Source organism: Peromyscus californicus, unplaced genomic scaffold (genome assembly GCF_007827085.1).
Source record: "Peromyscus californicus insignis strain IS unplaced genomic scaffold, ASM782708v3 Scaffold_9__1_contigs__length_137607984, whole genome shotgun sequence".
Taxonomy (NCBI): Eukaryota; Metazoa; Chordata; class Mammalia; order Rodentia; family Cricetidae; genus Peromyscus; species Peromyscus californicus.
Genome location: NW_026294617.1, coordinates 123,633,855 through 123,654,432, shown reverse-complemented (window position 1 = coordinate 123,654,432; position 20,578 = coordinate 123,633,855). Strand labels below are relative to the sequence as shown.

At 43.9% G+C, this 20,578-nt stretch overlaps 1 protein-coding gene across 1 annotated transcript in view; it reads right to left on the bottom strand.

The window, feature by feature from the left end:
* Positions 1 to 266: 266 nt before the first annotated feature.
* The window catches only part of Lpar3 (lysophosphatidic acid receptor 3), a 68,268-nt gene continuing 47,956 nt past the window's right edge, over positions 267 to 20,578 (bottom strand). The window contains exon 3 of the mRNA XM_052730589.1: positions 267 to 1,717. Within this exon, the coding sequence (XP_052586549.1) occupies positions 1,389 to 1,717 (329 nt within the window). The 3' untranslated portion in view covers positions 267 to 1,388. The remainder of the gene's footprint in view (positions 1,718 to 20,578) is intronic.

Sequence of the window (20,578 nt, the reverse complement as noted above, 5' to 3'; positions counted from 1 at the left end):
TGCAGGGCACTAAAAATGGTTCTTGCCTTAAAATAAAACCTTTAAAGATCCCTTAGTAGCTATTCAGGGACTGGAATTCAATTTCAGTTCTCCACCCTTTGGCCAGCTGTAGATTCGGAATGCTTACATAAAACACCGACAGTATGTACTTCATGGCAAATTTGATTTTTCTTCTGTAATAGAAATGTGAGTCACAGTCACCACAAGCTGTATTTTTGCTTAGATAATATAAAAAGCAATAATGGACCTCATCAAGGGAGAACAGGTCCTTTTAAAATTTTATTTTATAGGTAGCTTTAACATAAGCTTTGGGTACATCCACCTACTGCAGCAAGCATGAAAAAATCTAAGCCTTCAAATTATAATGCTCTATATTTTAGGCCGTTATATCTCAAAGAATAACTTCTTAAATTCTTTTATTACAAGTAGTTTGTGCACATAAATGTTATATCACAACAGCAAAAAAAGGAAGAAAAGGAAAGAAAACATGTAAACTTTTACAAACTACATAAATACTATAGTACCTGCCTTGAAGATACTCTTACTTTAAGTCAGAATATACTCTGTCTTACATAGAAAATGTTGGTCAGTAGCCTATGTGCATACAACACTGTTTTTGTCTTTAACTGATCTGTCTTTCATTGGTCTTTGGAGGAGAAAAATACAAGATCAAAATTCAGTCCATAAGAAAGATAAAGTATGCTGGCAGCTCTGGGTCAAACACTAGATATGCAATTCCTTTGCACACTGAATCCAGCAAGCCTACCAGTGGTATCGAGATAGCCAAGACTGAGGCTCTACTCATGCTCATATTCCGTATTTCTACATTTTCAGTGTTCTTTTCAATAAACGTTTTTCCTCAGAAAGTTCATCTGGTTATAAATCAAGTTTACTCCAGAACCTGTACCGGTTTTCCCCAGATTCCTACAGTACATCTAGCTCTTGGCCCAAGTGTCTTTGGTGAAAACAAAGCCCACTGCTAAAGCATTTTTAAACATTTTGAACGCATGCAGAGACAACTACCTAGAGTCTAGCAGCCACACAAGCAGGCTCAAGTACCATGACTTATTGTTTCTTTTGACCTAGACCCTTCAACGCTATCTTTGAAAACACAGAGATAATGGCGGCGAGATGATCGCAGAGCCCAGAGCTGGAGGATGTCTCGAGCTGTCCGCAGACAGCAAGCAGGAACTCCTTGTTTCTGCCTTCCTTTTCTGTGCACTTTCACTCAACGCAGTGTCTTATCTTCCTTGACAATGAAAACTTAAAAACCCCAGCAGTGACTCATGGAGACCTCAAACAACACTGTCCATGCATGGGCTTTTTTAGACAGGCAAGGATTCTTAAAAGCTCTTTCCCCAGGGGGAGAGAGGAGAAACATCCTTGGTTTAGGAGCCATTTTTAGTGCACACGGGGCCCTGGCTGATGCTGTCCTCCAGGTACTGGCTGCCGGTGTCACTCCTGCTGTGGATGGTGGAGGGGATACGGGAGGGGCGCCGCTCAGTGCTGCTGTCCTGCGAGGTGCAGCAGATCATCTTCCTCATGGTGCTGTACATGTCCTCGTCCTTGTAAGAGTAGATGATGGGGTTCATGACGGAGTTGAGCAGCGCCAGCAGCAGGAACCAGCGCTTCACATGCTGCACGCCGCACTGCTTGCAGTTCAGGCCATCCAGCAGCAGCACCACGAGACCTGGCGTCCAGCACACCACGAAGGCACCTGCGGGGAGAAAGAAAGAAGTAAGAGCTGCCCAGACCCCGGATGCTGATGCGCGGCTTCTGTCTCAGCCTTTGGTGTTTCTCATTTGCCGAGGGAACTTACATCCTTCACAAGAGGGTGAGAGATGAATGGCTGGGACCCCTTTGATCCGCGGTGTTCCACCCCACTAGTCATCTGCCCACCCACGCCTCCTTAGTAGTAAAAGCTAACCTTTATGACGTAGTTATAAAGTGCTCTGCATCCGTGAGCCCCAGCGGTTCTCTGGACCACATTAGAAGGTTGCTGCAGTTACAACCACCTGACAGAGAGGAAACTGAGGCTCCACTCTCAGCGTCATGCAGGACTCCAGAACTCATATTCTCCCCATTCTGCTGTTTCCAACTTCAGACTTTCGAAACACTTTCTTGAAAATTCTAGCAATGGCTAATGCACCACACACACACAACTCCCCACCCCACCCCACCCCACCCACGCACGCCAAGTAACACTGTACAATGGGCTTTGTCAGGGGCAGGCAGCCGTGGCTCCCAAGGCATTATCTTCAGACTTTGATCAAGTCAGAAGTTCCATCCATCACCAATGCACATTGGGGCTTCCTAAGCAGTCTGTTCTCTGTGACATATTCGCAGGCTATTTACTTAATTGTTTGCTGTGATCTCCATTGCTTTTGTAAGAAACAATTCTTTCTGGTGTGATAGCTAGAAATGTGCTTTGTAGACCGTGGTGGAACATGAACACCATCCACTAGTAACTGGATCACTCTGACCTTACCTCTCAGCTCAGTGATGTTGAAACAGGTTCAGTGTTCTGCTGCTGTGTTAACATAACCTCAGGCAATAGTCAGCAGCTAACGTTTATATGCTTACTACGAGCCAAACCTGGTGGGAGAAATGTTTTCCTTGATTAACTCATAGGACCATGCTATGAGATTGGCAGAGAGAAGTTATGCGCCTTGTCCATAATAAATAGCTCTTAGGAGACACCTGGTTTTGAATGCATGCTCTCCTTCCATAGACAGCATTTTTCACTGTGGTGTGACCCATCTCCTTATGATGATGCAGTTCTTTTCTCTCAGTGCCCTTATGACACATTGCTTACAAGTCAATAAATATTCACCTCAAGCTTACCATATGCTTGGGGCTGTACCAGACAGTGACGAGGAGCTGAAAGCGAATGTGGAAAAGAGAACAAGCGAGTCAATACAACCGTATCAACAACTAGTGGCTCTGACTGGTTAGAACCATCTCTGGGCAGTTTCCTCCTCGTTGTTCACACACACTGCCATATGTGAGGATCAGAGCTGATGAGAAACGGTCCCCAGCACTGCGTTAGAGCCTCTGAGCTGGGGCTTTGCTGGGACCAAAATTGGATGTGTAAGAGATAACAGGAGAAGTTAGCTCTCTGTTTTATAGTGACACATTACCAAAGCCTACTGTTTCCCCATCACACGTGGTTTTTTATGGTTTGACTAATGTGAGTAAAGAACTGGATGTGGAGGGCAGGAAGAGTAGCCAGGTCCTCGAGCACTGACTGTATAACTCCCAGAGATCCATGCCATGGCCTAGAGGTGGGGCTTCCTCAGCTGTAAATCAGGGACTTTAGAAAACATCTGGATTTTCAAACTGTGGCACAGATCCTTTAGTGGGTGTGCAATCATTTCAGTGGATTTGGACCATTTTTAAAAAGAGGGGGTAGAATAGGATGGAATAATGCACAGAGTATATCACACAGGCCAAGGGAATTACAGTTTTACTGAAATTTTATATATCACATATGGGTGTACTGGTGATAGAGCAGTGTATCCACATGTTTAAAAAGATTTATTTTTATTATTTTTAATGACGTGTATTTGTGCAAGTATGTGCACATGAGTGCAGGTGCCCATGGAGGCCAGAGGGGTCAGATCTTCTGGAGCTGGAGTCAGGCAGTTGTGAGCTACCTGATGTGGGTGCCGGGAATTGAACTCAGGTCCTCTGGAAGGGCAGTATGCACTCTTCACCATTGATCCATCTGTCTACACCCCAGGCTGTTACTTCTTATTGCTGGGCTTGGTGACGATTTTGAAAAGCACTAGTTTGAACCATCTTTGAGGCCCTATTCAGCTCTAGTGGTCTGTAGTTTCCACAACAGTAAAACTTTGATTCCTGTTGGCGTTCTTAAAGAGGGCTGCAGTGTCGTCAAGATACAAGAGCTAAACAAGCCAGGCACCAAAAGCTGAGACTGCTGACTTGGAGGTGAAGACTCTGTTCTGTGTGAAATTGCCTAATCGCAAAGAACCCCAGTGGGAATGCTCCAAAGTCCTTGGGGAGAAAGGAAAAACAGTGTCTGATTTAGACCTTGTAAAGTACACAGCAAAATTTTGTAATTGTGTAGCTTCCAAACCAATGGGAAGGGGCGATGGAACTGAAGGGAAGGGAAAAGATCTCACTATAACAGAAGGGGGTTTTCAGATTGTGTGCCAGTGTGTGCACGTGTGTTTATTCCCCACTCAGCACGTTGATATATACAGGTCAATCAGGTGACCTAAACACTACAAATAAACCTTTAAGTTGGTACCTCATCTGTCCTAACATGTTAATTCACACACACACACACACACACACACACACACACACACACACACACACACACTTTCTCTCAAATAGTTTATTCAATAATAATGTGACACTTTTTTATTGTACCCCAATTACATGTCAGATATTGTTTTAATAATTTATATGAATTAACCACTTAATTTCCAGTGCATTTCTTGGAAATAGGCACTAATACACTTTTCGTTTTAGCCCTGAGGCCCAGTGCCAGGTGATATGCTCAGAGGCACCTAGCTGGTAACTGCCAAGGCCAGGATTTCAAGCCAGGGAGCCTTGCGCCTGCCGCTGGGCTGGGCTGGCCACCTGACAACAGACCAGAAGGTGTCTTCCTTCTAACGGGAAGGAAGCAGAAGTGCAGCTTCCGGACTTTAAGGTCCCATTTGCAGTATGTCATAGCTGACTGTGGAACAGCATCCAGGTCCATTTCTGATGTGCGACAGGAGGATTTTCAGGAAGGAAAGGGAGAGAAGGGAATAGAAGGTAAAGGTAGAAGAGATGGAGGAGAAGAAGAGAAGGGGGCCCCGCAGATCTTCTCTTTACATGGTTTCCAGCAAACAAGGAAAGGCAAGTCTTCTTTGAAAGAAGAGCCTAAGCATGGGGGCTGATCACCTGCGGAACAGGTGCTTCATGCTGAGGCCCACATCCTAGGCAGAAACTGTGATAATGTAAGACTCCGCCCCCCGGAGGCCAGGTTCTCACCCATAAGCATAACAGACTGCAGGTTCTGTTGGTCTACCAGTTCATTTCCTAGAGGGTCTCAGCATATGTCAGCTGTCAGGTGTGAAGCCAATCTCTCAAAATATTTTAAATGATATGTCAAGAATTTCTTGGGCCCTGGGGACCTGTAATGTAGAAAAATTCTTGAAGAATGTGGGAAATAGTGCATGTGTATGGGCAACTGTACTAACTATAATAATACTCCTTAAAAAATAGGAGAAGGATTGAGATATACCTGGTAGATTGCTTGTTTAGCATGTACGAAGCCCTGGGTCCTACTCATTGCCACCACCACCAAATAAATCAAGTGGCAGTGCACTCGGAGAGGTGGATAAGTTCCTCCTCAGTTGCATATAGTGTCTTAAGGACAGAATAGGATACATAAAACTCTGTGCCAAGTCAAGTGAGCTGGGGTGGGCAGTGGGGAGAGGAAAGATATCCTATGAGGTCCAGATCAGTTAGCCCCTCCCAGTCTTCTATAAATCCTAGAAGAAAAGGAATGTTCTTTGTGTTTCTTTGACTCAATGCACAGACAATTACTGCTAGGAACTAACTACCAGGGTTCAAAAGAAGCCATGATAAGATCAAGTTTCCACCTAACAGAAGAATCAGCATTAACCAACAAGCATGGGCCCAGTGTGCCTATCTGGGGACGAGTGGAAGAAGCTGGGGATGCTTTTCTTGGAGAAGAGAAGACGAAGGGAGACATGGGTCAACTGTCTTCTCAAACCTGCATGTTGATCATACAGAAGAGACAGGCACAGGCTTATCCTGAGCTGGTCCAGACGGTCACATGGAACATGGATGCATACAAAGAGCTAAGATTTGGATGTAAGACTTCCAGAGGATGGAGGGATTTAAGAGAACCCTGCTGTTTACCAAGCCGAGTCCCACTGGGACAAGTATTTCTTCTGTCTGCATCATTCTAAAATGCATACAGGGGAGAGATTTTTTTTTTTTCTGGTTTTTCAAGACAGGGTTTCTCTGTGTAGCTTTGCGCCTTTCCTGGAACTCACTTTGGAGACCAGGCTGGCCTTGAACTCACAGTGACAGGGGAGAGATTTTTATGTTAAAATTAAAGATATGCTAAGTTTCTTCTGAACTTTATTTTATAGGAAATTGCCAAATTTTATGTAACTATTAGATTCAACTCATTATAAAATCCAGACAAATTTGACTTTTTTTCAGGACATACGCAATGCCTTGGTTAAAAACTTATCAAGGTGACTTCTCTAAACTGGTACTTTCCCAAATTAGCTAGCCAGCTGAATTACAAGGGAGTGTGTGTGTGTGTGTGTGTGTGTGTGTGTGTGTGTGTGTGTGTGTACAGGCACACATGTGTGAGTGCACATCCATATGTGTGCAGAGGTTAGAAGACAACTTGGATTTTATGTCTTACATGCTGCCCACCATTATGAGATAGTTCCTCATGGACTTACCACTCACCAAATGGGTTAGTCCTGCTAGCCAGCAAGTGCCAGGCACCACCTGTCTCCATCTACCCTTCACTGAGATTGCAATCATATACCATTACATTCACGTTCTTTTTTACATGGCTTCTGATGATCACACTCAGGTTCTCGTGCTTACAAAGCAAATACTTTACCCACTGAGCAATCTCCCCAGCCCAGCAAGAGAATATTCTAATAATGTACCTTCTGATCCCCCAATGGACCTAATATCAGCATCTCTTGGGAGAATGTGGAAGTGTGTAGGACTAATCAATTCCATTTTGTAAACTATCTCTAAACTGACCCAAAATGATCCAAACAATCTGACCCTGACAACAAAATCATAGACTTCATAAATATATTTTTAAAAAATACAGGAAAGGGGAGAGACAGACTCCTTTAACATGAGAAAAATATATCCCTAGAGATTAATATATTCCCCTCAAATTTGAGAAAATGTTCATGAACACATGTGTAAATCAATGTACAAACCTTAGCCTCGAAACCAGTCCATAGGCAAGACACACATGACCCTCCTCTGGGGGCCATCAGCTTTTTGTTTTGCTTTGCCAGAAATGCCCTTCTCACACCTTAATCTGAGGTCTGCTTTTCTTTCCAGACTTAGCTCGCATTCTGCATGCTCCACTGGACTGCTCCCGTCTATCACCCCCAGGGATCAATCCTTCCTTTCAGTCCCTCTAGCACCTTCTGCTTCAGCACTCACATGCCTCTGGGCACACGGCCTGCATCATTCCATATTAACATGTCCCCCAGAGCCCTTGGCCAGGCAGAGCATTTAGAGCTTTAGACGTATTCCCACTCAAAGCCCAGCCATACAAGATTGCTGTCTTAGTCTCCCAGGTGATGAACTTTGACATTTAGAGCAGCTGAGATTGAAGCCAGAATTTAAGACCCATTTCCCTATGCAGGCTCTTTAGCTTTGTGTATTATTCAAAGTGATTTTTAATGCATAGGTCTTGTCTCCCAGGCCTTTCATAAGTCCTGTAAGCAAGCAAGTTTTACTTAGACATGCTTGTGATCCTTAGTATGAATCTCCACATTCATCAGCAAAGGAGATTAAGTAAGGTGAACCCGACTGGCTATCAGGAGCCCCGTGGGCCAGGCACTGTGCTAGCTAGCTGCACCCTGACCTGCCACTCTGGACAGTATACTATCTGCTTCTCAGGGCTTGGCAGGAATGGAAACCAGGCCCAATGACTCCAGCAGTTCTCAGAGAAGAGCTCAGAGGAAGTAACACTCTGTTGAGCTGGGTACTGAGGGCCAAGAATGACTGTGCAGAGGGGTCAGAAACAGCTTGAGGCACCTGGGGAATCCCAAACACCCCAGAAAGCAGATAAGAGATTGAGGAAGTCAGATGGAGCCTGAGAATCGAAATCTAGGCAAGCTCGTGTACAGTACTCAGAAGTATGGGTTGGAGGAGCTCAGATTCAAGATGCCTTCTCCAGTGACTTCATCCAGAGAAGTAAGCTAGGATACTCTTGGATGTCCATTCTAGGTGATGAATTAATGGCTCTCCCAAGCATATGACATGGTATGAGTCATGTACCTTCTTGACAGGATTAAGAAAATATTTCTTGGTATGGTTCATAAAGGAACTCCAATAAGGAAGACTAGGTCAAAGGTTTCTCAGACTCTGTAGCAGCTGAATGGATCATGAAATCCACTTAGTAGTTCACAACCAGCATGGAGAAGAAAAGTCAACTGAGCAGAAAGCATCATCATATATAAAGTGGAGTAAAAGTGCGTTTGTTTCCTAAAATGTGCTTCAGTCACATGCACAGGCATGTGTGTGCTGGGCTGGGACTTGGAAGCTGTGCTGTTCCTTACTGCAGATCCCAATTTAAAACTAAACTTGAAACTACCCACTTCTAGACATCAATGGTTTTCAAATCACTTTTTAAAAGTGGAGGAAAATTTTTCTCAGAGGAACTTTCTCATCAAGTTTTTCTGACTAAAGAAAGCAGGGGGGAGAGGAGTTTTGATTAAGCCCCACACAGCAAATCTACTCTTGTTTCTCTCCCATGAGTCTCTCATCCCCATCACATACCACTATGGTTTGAATCTGCCCCCACAGCTTCACGTTTTTGAAAACTTGTTCACCAGCTGGTGTTCTGGTAGGCTGTGGAGCCTTTGAGGGGTGAGGCCTCATTGGAGGAAGTAGGCCACTTGGGAGATGGATCTTGGAGGTCTGACATGCCTGCCTCCTTCCTATCCCACCCCCTGCTTCTTACCTGCCCCATGCTCTTACCAACACGTACTAAGCAACTTCTGCTGTCCTACTGTGATGGACTTGAGTCCTCTCCAAAGCCCCCTTCATGTTGCTTCTGTCTGGTAGTTGGTCATACACACATGTGGAACCCTTGGCACTCCCACTGCTCATGTTCTGGAAACCATTGCTATATGAGGTAGCTTTATTTATTTGTTTGTTTGTTTGGTTGGTTGGTTGGTTGGCTTTTCAAGCCAGGGTTTCTCTGTGTAACAGCCCTACCTGTCCTGGAACTAGCTCTGTAGACCAGGCTGTCTTTGAACTCACAGAGATCCGCCTGCCTCTGCCTCCCGAGTGTTGGTATTATAGGTATGCACCATCACTGCCCAGCCATGAGGTAGCTTTTTGATACTGTTGAATCTTGCATCTGTAAGTCTTATATTTCAGAGCCAAGCTTTATCCACATTCTCAGATGGACAGGAATAGGCGAAGAAGGAAGTCTGCCTCCGCCAGCATCAGGATTGCCCCAGGGGAGGAGTTTGCTTACTGTTTCAGTTGCTATCAAATGAGAATGAGGTGTGAGCTAGGTATCTCTCTGTTTAACCAGTTCCCTTGGGAGTGCTCTACCATGGTTAACCATGAGAACCACCAGCCTGGCCAAAGCATCTGAAGACTGGCAGAAATCCAGATGAAAAGCTGACCAGGATCTGAGAAGGCCATGGTTTAGATGGACAGAAGCAGATTATTTGAGGGCTAGAGAGGAGGCCAGAACTTGAAGACACACTGCATACTCGGATCATCTTGGCAGTGAGGACAGGGAAAGAATGCAGGATAGCTGGGAAGCGTGTGTCTGCGACGGCTAAGCAGAGGAGACCGAGGAGGGCCCTGTCTGGGAGGAGGAAGCAGTTGTCCCATTATAGGACTGGCCATTTAGAGTGTCTGTGGCTTTTCTACATGTAGAGAGCAGCTGGAAACAAGGCCGTGAGCCTGAGAGAGATGGACTGAGATGTTGACTTGGGAGCCATCAGCTGCAGGCTGCAAGTGAAGCCATATGCCCTTCTGTTAGCAAGTATTTACTGAGCAAGTGCCTACCACGCCAGATGCTGTCTTCATGATGATGACATTTGAATGAGAAATCTAATTCCCTTCTTTTTCCAAGTGACAGGTCAGTGTACTAATCACACGCAGTTATTTCTTAATGGTGTTTTATGTTCTTTTGGTAACTGTTGTAGAAACTCACTAATAGTATAATTAGACTATAAATGAACTTTCTTCTCATAATCAAATAAACTAGTTTGAGTGCCAAACTTAAAAATCAAAACCACGAGCTGTCAGAGTTAGTTTTTCAGGTCTAATGAATCACATTAGAACATTCAAGTCTAGCACTGAGATGACTGGAGCTTAAGGTCATTGGAAGCATCAAGTTAAAAACACCTCAATGCACATTAAAGTCATAGCAAGGGACATCGAGGCTCCAGATGGGCAAAGTACCCTCAACCTTGTGTTTAAGACAATTTAGCATCCCTAGGGGTTAGCTGACTCTCACAGTTAGCTCCAGTTGTCAACTTGACACAAACCTAGAGTCGTCTAGGAAGAGGGAACTCTTCTGAAGAACTACCCGGATCAGAAAGGCCTATATCTATGTCTATGAGGCATTTTCTAAACTGCTAATTGATGTAGAAGAGCTAAGCCCACTGTGGGCGGTGCCATCTTCGAGCAGGTGGTCCTAGGTTGTAAAAGAAGGCAGCTGAGGAAGCAAGCCACAGGGAACAAGCCAGTCAGGAGTGTCTCCAGTCTTGCTTCACTTTCTGCTCCAGTCCCTGCCTTAGTGCCTCTTGTTGATGGGCTGCAACCTGTAAGATGTGTATCCATATTTTCATCTGTTTAAAAATTCACACATGCAATTAAAGAAAAAAAGCTTTGACATGAGTGTAGCTCAAAAAACACTCATAATGACAAAAACAGCCGCACAGGCTAGTCTCACTCTGGCACATGGACTACTAATTTCATCAAACAGGAGGATATATTTTAAATCTGTTCACTCTGTCATTCTTTGTTTTTAGCCCAGGAAAAAGCCACAGAGCACAAGCAATAATACTAACCTAGGAGCCACAGGGCTGTCTGATTTACTAAAATAGAAAATTACAGCCCCACATAAAAATCAGGAGGTGGACCTCATTCTGGTGAAGCAGTCTTCATATTTGAAAAAACAAACAAAATCAAAGCAAAAATGTAAAATAAATAGGTGTTTGGGGTTGAAGCTTTATAATATATGTGTTATATATTAACAGATTATTTAGGGGGAAGTGTTCTTACACTAAATAATTTGTTCCATGATTTAAAAATAATGCATCTGGATGTAGTTTGTATTCTAATTCATGTTCATTTACTCACAGTATTTTAAAAGTCTAATAACTGAGAAAAGAGATTGTCATGTGTTTGAAAGGAGTGAAAATGTATAGTTTAGCAAATCTGGACAGCTTCAAATAGATATTGAACAGTTAAATTGTTCACAAATACTCATTTGATGCTGTTGTTACCACTGTCAAAACTCCTGATTCTAACAAATAGTTTTCAGACACTCGTTTTTAAAATTGTCGGCAGCTTCAGAAAGCTGGAACTCTCCATGCCAAGCACTTATAAAACACAGGCTGAAGAGGGACACCAGCTGCAGCCACAGCCTAGACCTAATTCCAGTCTTAAACTTGGGACAAGAGCTGGAAGTCATAAACCCTGTAAGCAAACGCGGCCTCCACCCTAGATTGCACTTGAGGCAGCTTGTGTGTGGACCCCACTCTCTCAGTCTTAGCAACTGTTCTCTCGAGGGCCTCCCACCACCCGAGGAAGGGAGGAAGGTCAGTGGTGAGCATGAGCAGAGAGGCAGCTGTTTGGTATAATATAAAGACAGACAGACACCAATTAGCCAACCCAAAGACTTAAAGTTCTCCCCACTGGAGTCCCTCCTTTGGGTCACGAAGCCATCTTTGGTCCTTTACCCAGAATGTTACCCTTTCAACTGTATGCATGAAGCATTTGATGACATCGACTGCTCTTAGCATAGAATGGGGCCAGGGGAGATATAAAAGGTCTTTGACGGATTGTCATTTTTAAATAACATAGAAAGCTGGCCCAGGAAGGCACCACTGACAGCTCAGAGGAAAATGACTGAGGGAGAGGATGGAAACCACACTCCTTAGAGAGGCTAGAAACTGGAGAATTCATCATTGTAACAGAGTTACCACCACGGTGGCTAATCACCCAAGATGTTACTTGCCTAGGAGGCTGGATACATAGCATAGTGTTTCTAGCAATCAAATGGAATTTGTCCTTGAGAGAAACACCATTACCATTCTCATCATAGAAAAAAAAAAAAAGCTTGAAATCCTACAGGGTCTGAGTTGAAATCCTGTCTATGACCAAGGGCAAATCAGCTAACAGTCCCGAGCCCATTAGCTATAGAATGAGCAGATGATAAGTCACAAGAGGGTTTTGTGAGAATTTAATATGATAATATATGGAGAGTGCTGACACACAAAACACTTCCGCTGCTATAACAGAATGCCACATGGCAGGGAAATTATAAACAATAGAAGTTTATTTAATTTATATGCTGGGAAAACTAAACACAGAGCCCGTATCTGGTGACAGCTTCATGCTGTGTCATAACACGGCAGAGGAGCAGGCCAGCATTCATGAAGCTCGGGCAAGAGAGTGTGACCTTGTCACAAACTGCTGTCAGCATCACCAACCCATTCCCAGGATGACGGCATTCATTCTTCCCTCATGGCCCAATCTCCTCTTAAATGTCCTGCCTCCTAATACTGTATCATGGGGTTGAGTTTCAACATGAATTTAGAGGAGACAGTCCACTGTTAGTGAGCGTGCACACTCAAGTGTACAATTTCTCACATTCCACCCTGTTCCTGTGTGGATCTGGGAGCCATGCTAGATTGACAGCTCACGAGAGATCATTTAATTAATCAATTCATTTAGGCATAATATATCCATACTATGCATACTGTTTTATGGTTTATTTTTGTTTAAAAAGTAATAAATTATGAGCATGTCATATCCATATTAATATTGTTTTTGTCACTGTTTAGATAAATCATAATTTATTTGGTAAACCTTCTCTTGTGTGTGTGATATATTTTTTAATTTAGTTTTATTTTTAAGAATATTATTAATTTAAAAAAAAGAATATTATTAATTTGTTCTTTGATAATTTCATAATCTATCAATGTATCTTGATCATATTCAACCCGAATCCAACCTCCCATTATGACCCATTCTTAGCCATTGATTTAGGTCAGAGTGTTTATTAGCTGAATTATAAAGTTCTTTGATTTTCAAGGGTTTTTTTTATCTAAAAAGAAAAAAAAGTTCTTAAAATCATCCAACAAAAACCTCAATCAGGAAAGAAAAAGAAGCCTGAAAACTAATAATGTTCATAGAATGTTTTTGTTTTGGGCCTCAAGAGTAATTAACCTTCTAGGTGAAAGGAACTAAGAAACATTTCATCAGAAATGACACATCTTAGCCTGGAAAATGAGTTAGTAGATACTCATTGGGGCATCTATGAGTTCACACCTATTGACTTAGCTAGCCATTGGGAAGTACTAAGCTATTACACACACACACACACACACACACACACACACACACACACACGCACACACACACACGCATTCACACACACACATACACAAAATGTTCATTAGGCCATTGAGGAGCAGTGTGACCTGCTGGCACAGTGTCCCCCTATTGTACAGTTCCAGAGGTCACCACTCTAGGAATATATTTCCGTGAGTGTCATTTCCTTGGGCAATGTGATGCCCACATTATAAACATATACAGGACTTCATGTAGATACTTATCATATGGGCATCACATTACCCAAAGGTAGTCTTCCCAGGTTGTGTGTATGTGTGTATGCGCATGTGAGCATGCTATAATCCGTGCACTGTATTATTTCAGAAAAAGCCATGAGGACTGAGCCAGTAAGAAGTGCTCTTCCATGGCCTCTGCTCCAGTTCCTGCCTGAAGCATCTTACCTTGAGTTCCTATCCTGACTTCCTTCATGAGGCACTGTAAACTGTAAGATTAAATAAATCCTTTTCTCCCCAAGTTGCATTTGGTCATGGTGCTTTACCACAGCAACAGAAAGCTAGCTAAGACAACAACCTTGCAGCACTTCATGGCTAATCTGACATGCTGCCTAGATATTCTTCTGCCTTCTTGTCTTGCTCATCTAACAGCTAGTGCAGTGTCCATACTTAACAAGTGTCTGTTGTCAGTTAAGTGAATATCGACTGAACATCTGACAACATTCTGAGTGCCTCGTCAAGACACCAGTTCTGACTGGAGTCATGTGACAGTCATCCCACACTATACCCAGACCTTCCCTCATCTGGAGCTATGAAGAACATCCATTTGGATCTTTCCCTCCGTTACTTAGAATGAGGATGAAGGAGACAGGAAGTGAAACTCACAGTTATTGAATGTGAGAGGCCGAAGGACCTTTCGTCCAGTCCCGGTGATGCTCAGATGAAGAAACCGGTAATGGAGAGGTAACGTCCTGAGTTAAAAATCACGGCGGACAGAATCTAGGCTTCAGTCAAGACTCTATTCTTAAAACAGTAACTGTCTTTCACCATCTACTGGCTGGGAGTTCCAAAAATCACGGCGGACAGAATCTAGGCTTCAGTCAAGACTCTACTCTTAAAACAGTAACTGTCTTTCACCATCTACTGGCTGGGAGGCCCTAAGGTAAGTACTGGGCATCTCAAACTGAGTAATATACAAAAGGGATCTCCCGTGAGCTGTCAATCTAGCATGGCTCCCAGATCCACGCAGGAACAGGGTGGAAAGTGAGAAATTGTACACTTGAGTGTGCACGCTCACTAACAGTGGACTGTCTCCTCTAAATTCATGTTGAAACTCAACCCCATGATACAGTATTAGGAGGCAGGACATTTAAGAGGAGATTGGGCCACAGGGGAAGGATAAATGCCGTCATCCTGGGAATGGGTTGGTGATGCTGACAGCAGTTTGTGACAAGGTCACACTCGCCTGCCCGAGCTTCATGAATGCTGGCCTGCCCCTCTGCCGTGTTATGACACAGCATGAAGCTGTCACCAGATACGGGCTCTGTGTTTAGTTTTTCCAGCATATAAATTAAATAAACTTCTATTGTTTATAATTTCCCTGCCATGTGGCATTCTGTTATAGCAGCAGAGGAGAGTAGCATGTGCGCATGTGAGCATGCTAGAGCAGCCAAAGCATGCTGCCAGGTCTGCTTACAGATTACCTACGCAGTGCAGCAGGAGAAGGGCCCAGACTATCTGGACAGTCAGAACCAACCTTTTTGAAGTGTTTTCTGTGTCAGTACTCTCCATATATTATCATATTAAATTTTCATGATTGTGTATTTGTGTAGTTAGAAATGCTCTCAAAGTAGATAAGTAAAACTCCTAGAAGATGGATATAATCTCTACTTGGCATGATCCAAACAGTCTTTACTTCTTCCTTATGTATTTCTCATTGGTGTGTTAACTTTTGCCACAAGCATATCTTTGGTTTAAATAATATACCTCCACTAAAACTATTTCTGTTTCCATTTGGGGGATAAATTCATCTTCATACACTGGATTTCTACCATAGCAAATGAAGTCAGATTGATCCCACAAGCTGAGATTCTAGAAGGTCATAGCTGCCTCTCTATTGTGTCTTCAGTTAATTCACTAAATGGTAAAATGCAAAGCAAGGGCATGAGTCACTGAGCGGTAAAATCATGACACCACCCTTGATGTACGATCAATACAGATCAATTATGTAAACTATGATGTCTGTTATTATAAGACTCATTTTCATTTTTGTGTTTGTTGTAAAGTAAGTCACAGGGGCAAAAAAGAGGAAGTATCCAGGGCCAGGCAGTCTCTGTGGCAGAGGCCTGTAATCCTAGCTTTGGGGGAGGCTGAAGGATTGTAAATTCAAGGCCAGCCAGGGCAACTTGCCACCAGACCCTGTCTTAAAATATAAAATTAAAAGACAAAGTAAAAGGATGCTTGGAAATGTAGTTCAGTGGGAGATATCTGCCATGTGCAAGGCTACAGGTTCAATCTCTATTACTGCAAAGAAAAAAATAAAAGACAGATAGAAAGGGAAAAGGCCTGGACAGTGGCCTGGCAGTGGCCTGAGGATGGCCCCAAATGACCACTGACCTCTGCACCCAGAGCACAGTGATGACTGCTCCCATCTGAAAAGAAAGACATCAAGGAGGTGAAAGGGCCAGTGGGTGAGGTGTTATGCACGAGAGAGATGCTGGATCTCACCTTCAGAGGTGAGAGCCCCCATAAGTTCATTCTCCAGATAACTGAAGCTTAAGTCTTCTAAGTAGAAGCATTCCCACATTTACTTGTACCTAGATCCTACTGATCACAAGTCTGTCTTTCCTGACTACTGTATCACCAGTGCACATCCAATTGCCTTCCAGTGTGGGTGCTATCATTCCTCCCAGGTATCGGAGGCCATCAGCTCTGTTGTGGTTAGAATGAGAAATGCCTCACATAGGCTGGTGTATCTGAAGGTTTGGTCCCCAGGTGTGGTGCTGTTTGGGGAGACTGTGGAACTTTTAGGACATGGAGCTTTGCTGAACAAACTACGTCCTTAGGATAGACTTTGAGCATATACAGTGTCACTCCACTTCCTGTTTGCTCTCCCTGAGTTCTGATGTGGTTGAAGAGTTGGTCTCTCATCTTTCTGCTCCATCCAGATTGTTTCAGACCTCTCCTGTCATGATGGATTCTCCCACCGAAACTGTACGCCCAAACCAACTCTTTCCCCCTTCGTTGTCTTTGGTCATCGTGTTTTATTACAGCAACACAAAGTAACTAACACAAGCTGTACACACCCTGTGGTTCCTACACCTCTCAAGGCCTTGTTCATCCTGTTCACATGTGGCTTCAAGGCACTGAACGGTTGGAAGCAGCTACATTTTCTAAGAACTGCAATTAAATGGTTAAACCAAGCCAATGGAGCACCGACAGATGATGTTAGGAATAAGCCAAAGTGAAAGACTTTCGGGAAACCTTTTCTGTTTGCAGGTCATTTTCCACCACAGACACAACCACTGATTGTAAAGGACACCCAGGAAACACAAGTCATCACTATATGGCCAGTGTAGGGAGTTGGGGCTAATGTATATTTTAAAGACTCACATGAAAGATGGAAAAAGAATTCATAGTCATCACTACGACTTAAAATCAAAACAAAACAAAACCAGCCCTCCCTCCCAGCTCAGCTCCAGAATTTGACCTGCAATCTGGACACTGGCTCTAAGACACAGGAAAAACATAGTCACCTTCTTCTTTATTCCAAGCCACTTGGTAAAAGTAGGCTAGGTAGGCACTGGACACACAAACACAGACATGAGACCATCTATTAAGTCTTAAATCACCAGCTTCCCCAATAACTCATCCTGCTGTTTTGTGTTTTAATGTTTCTGTTGCTAAGAGCCCAAATGACAAACCTCTATAGTTTTCACTTGGCAAGGGCAGCATTCAAAGGACCAAATGGTATTGAATACCTTCCTCTGTTACTTCCGATCATATCTGTATTTCCCCAAAGTCAATTAGAATTGGTATTTACCAGAATTTGCTTCAAGGAAATGAAATGTGACACCGTCTTTGCCTTCTAAAGATTTTTATTTCAAGTTTACTTTTGTAATCGACACAGCAGTGTGAGTAAGAACACACTGTTCCATCCTAAGAACACGGCAGCAATGACTGGATGGTGTTGTGATTGTGCACCAGGCCAGAGGCACAAAGGTGGGCTTCTTGTCTCAATCTCCTTGTCGCCCCCCTCACTGGTTCTACTGCCCATCTGGCCCTTTCTTTTCATCATGTGCATTTAGTTATTCACTTTCACTCATTTTTCATTAGGAATTCTGATTAGATCCTGTTTGGGACAGCAATGTCAGTTAACTAGGTAACTTGCAAATTACAAAATAATCACTCGGGCTGGAGGTCTAGCTCTCGGTGGTAGAGTGTGAGGGCTTCTGTCCATTCCTCAGACCCACCCCGTCTCACTTCCATTGTTCAAGTCTAATCCTTGGAATAACATTGCTGTCTGAGGGCTTAGGAGTCATCTAATAAATGTTTATCGAACCCTTATCAAACTCTTACAAGGAGCCAACATCAGTGTTAATTGCTCAGAACTCAAGTAAAGAAGGAAGACACAATCTCTCCCTCCTTCCCTCCCTCCCTCCCTGCTTCCTCCTTCCCTCTCCCTCCCTCCTCACCCCATCAGTTCCTTATTTCAATGCAGCTTTTCCTAGTTTAATTCCAAAACCACCCACATTGCAGAGACCTTCTCTCATTCCCTAGAAAGCAGCATCCTCCCCGGTCAGTCCCTTCAATATTATTCTGACCGGCCCCCTTCTGTTGCTCTCTGGAATTATCATTTTATGGGTTGGTTGATTAACTGATTAATAGTCGTTACTCAACTTGGAAAGTAAATACGAAGTAGGGACTTGGTCTCTTTAGTTCATCTACAGGCACCATATGTGCAGTGAGACCTGAGCCCATGAGTCAGGAATGAGGCCAAGTGTCGGAGCGTTTGACAAGCGTCCCAGGGCTCCTCATGTGCACGGTGGACTTTACATTAGCAGAGATCTTTATTCTCAGCTGCCAAGATAATTCTAGCAACCATCTCAGCCTCCATGAAGCTGGGAACATGGCTTCTGGGGAACCCTTCTACTGGAAAGAACAGGGCCTTCAACTTTGGGCTCAAGGTCTGTATAAAATGTAATTTGGTGATAATGCATAGCCTGGGTCCATGGGAACCTGGAACAACATCGTGAGTTGGGCTCATGTTTAAGCTAAAGAGGGCTAAGACGATGCCTCAGCTGGTAAAGAACTTACTGCACAAGCGTGGGGACCCAAGTTCAATTCCCAGAACCCACTTCCAATGAGAAGAGCATAGTGGTCTACACTGGTCACCCCAGTGCTATGGAGGCAGAGACGGGCAACTCCTGGCGCTGGTTGGCCAGTGAGTCCAGCCCACTTGATGGGCTGCAGGCTGTTAGGAAACCCCGTCTCAAATGAGCAAGGTTCAAATGGTGCCTTAGGCACTGCACCTGAGGCTGTCATTTGGCCTTCACACACACACACACACACACACACACACGCATGCACACCACATGCATACGCACACACATGAGAAAAGGCAGGCCAAAGGGAAGAGCAAAGCTGAACTTTGACCCCATTCCCCCTTCACACTCAGGCCTCTGCACTGTTATGATCTGCTGAATCTTGTTTTTTTTTTTTTTCTGTTTGCTTAGTTTTATTTTTGAGACAGTCTCATTTAGTACCCAGGGCTGGACTGGAATTCACAGTGACCCTTATACCTTAAACTCTCAATATGGGCATCGCAGCTGGGAGTCACCCCACTCCCGGCTTCTGGCTTCCCTCCAAGTCCTTTAAAGCTCCGGTCATTCCTTCGTCACCATAGCTCTTCCTACTCTGCCCTGGGTTGAGTCAAATGTTCCCATTCCCACATCACCACATATTTATCCGGTTAAACACCAACAGATCTCCCCCGTGTGCCTGGCTAGCTGGAGGTGTGTCAAGAGTAGAAGCATGGCCACAGTTACTGTGATTCCTAACTTGGCATGGGGTTTCCATGGAGACACCGTTCCTACTAAAAACTGGGTGGGGCTTAGTTTCCATTCCTCTGTTCGGGGAAAGCACAGCACAAGCTTAAATATGAGGAGTGTTGCACTTTGCTGTACTGCTGAACCGTCATGGTATCTATTGGAACATTCTAGTTTGTATAGCCAACCACAGACAAGCCCCTTCCTGACCTTGGAGCAGAAAGAAGAGGGCAGTGTGCCTCTTATCTCTTCCCACAGTCACCAACAGGAGCCCTGAATCGCTACAGTAAATGTTAGGAAGTCAAGGTGATTGAGAAGTGCCTGGCCTCTAAGGGTTTGTCTCCACCTGGGAATAAAAGTCACTGCTGCAAGGTAACAAAGGACAGTATCAATGAATGGAATGGGTAGGAACTCGGAGTAGAAATGTCAGAAGAAAAATGATGGGGAAGGTAACACTTGGGGGGCTTGTGAAGAGAACACAGAGAATGGAATTATTGGAAAGAAGGAGTATTCACAATTTGTTCCTGTGCTGGTTGGCCAAACTTACACCATCTAAACACAGCGAACACCTTCAAAGTCAGGGCCATGTATGATACCATGATAATGACAAGCCGAGACAGGAGTCACAGCAAAAGGAACCACATGTTCTGTTATCTCAGGAACCTGGGACAGCAAGGCTCCTCCTCTCGTTATAAAGGGCTGTTATGATACGGAACCCAAGAACCAGAGACTCTTATTATAACCCTTGTTTCTCCACATTTGAGCAGTCAAACACATTGGTTCTTTGCTTCTTTGATTTTGGTTTTTTTTTTTTTGTTTTTTTTTTGGTTTTTCGAAACAGGGTTTCTCTGTGTAGCTTTGCGCCTTTCCTGGAACTCACTTTGGAGACCAGGCTGGCCTCGAACTCACAGAGATCCTCCTGGCTCTGCCTCCCGAGTGCTGGGATTAAAGGCGTGCGCCACCACCGCCCGGCTTGTTTTTGGTTTTTTAAGAGGAGGTCTTGTTTCACTGCCCAGGCTGGCCTTGAACTTCTGGTCTCTGGCCTTAAATGATGCTCGTGTTTTAGCCTCTGGAGCAAGCACCAGGACTGTACTGCACCACTACATTCAGCTGTGAATAAGGAAAACACACTTAAACTATGCTACACTGTAATTAAAGAATTCTCCATCTGAAAGTTACTTTTATTAAGAATTGACTTAGTAGCTTTTGATTACTAGTAAT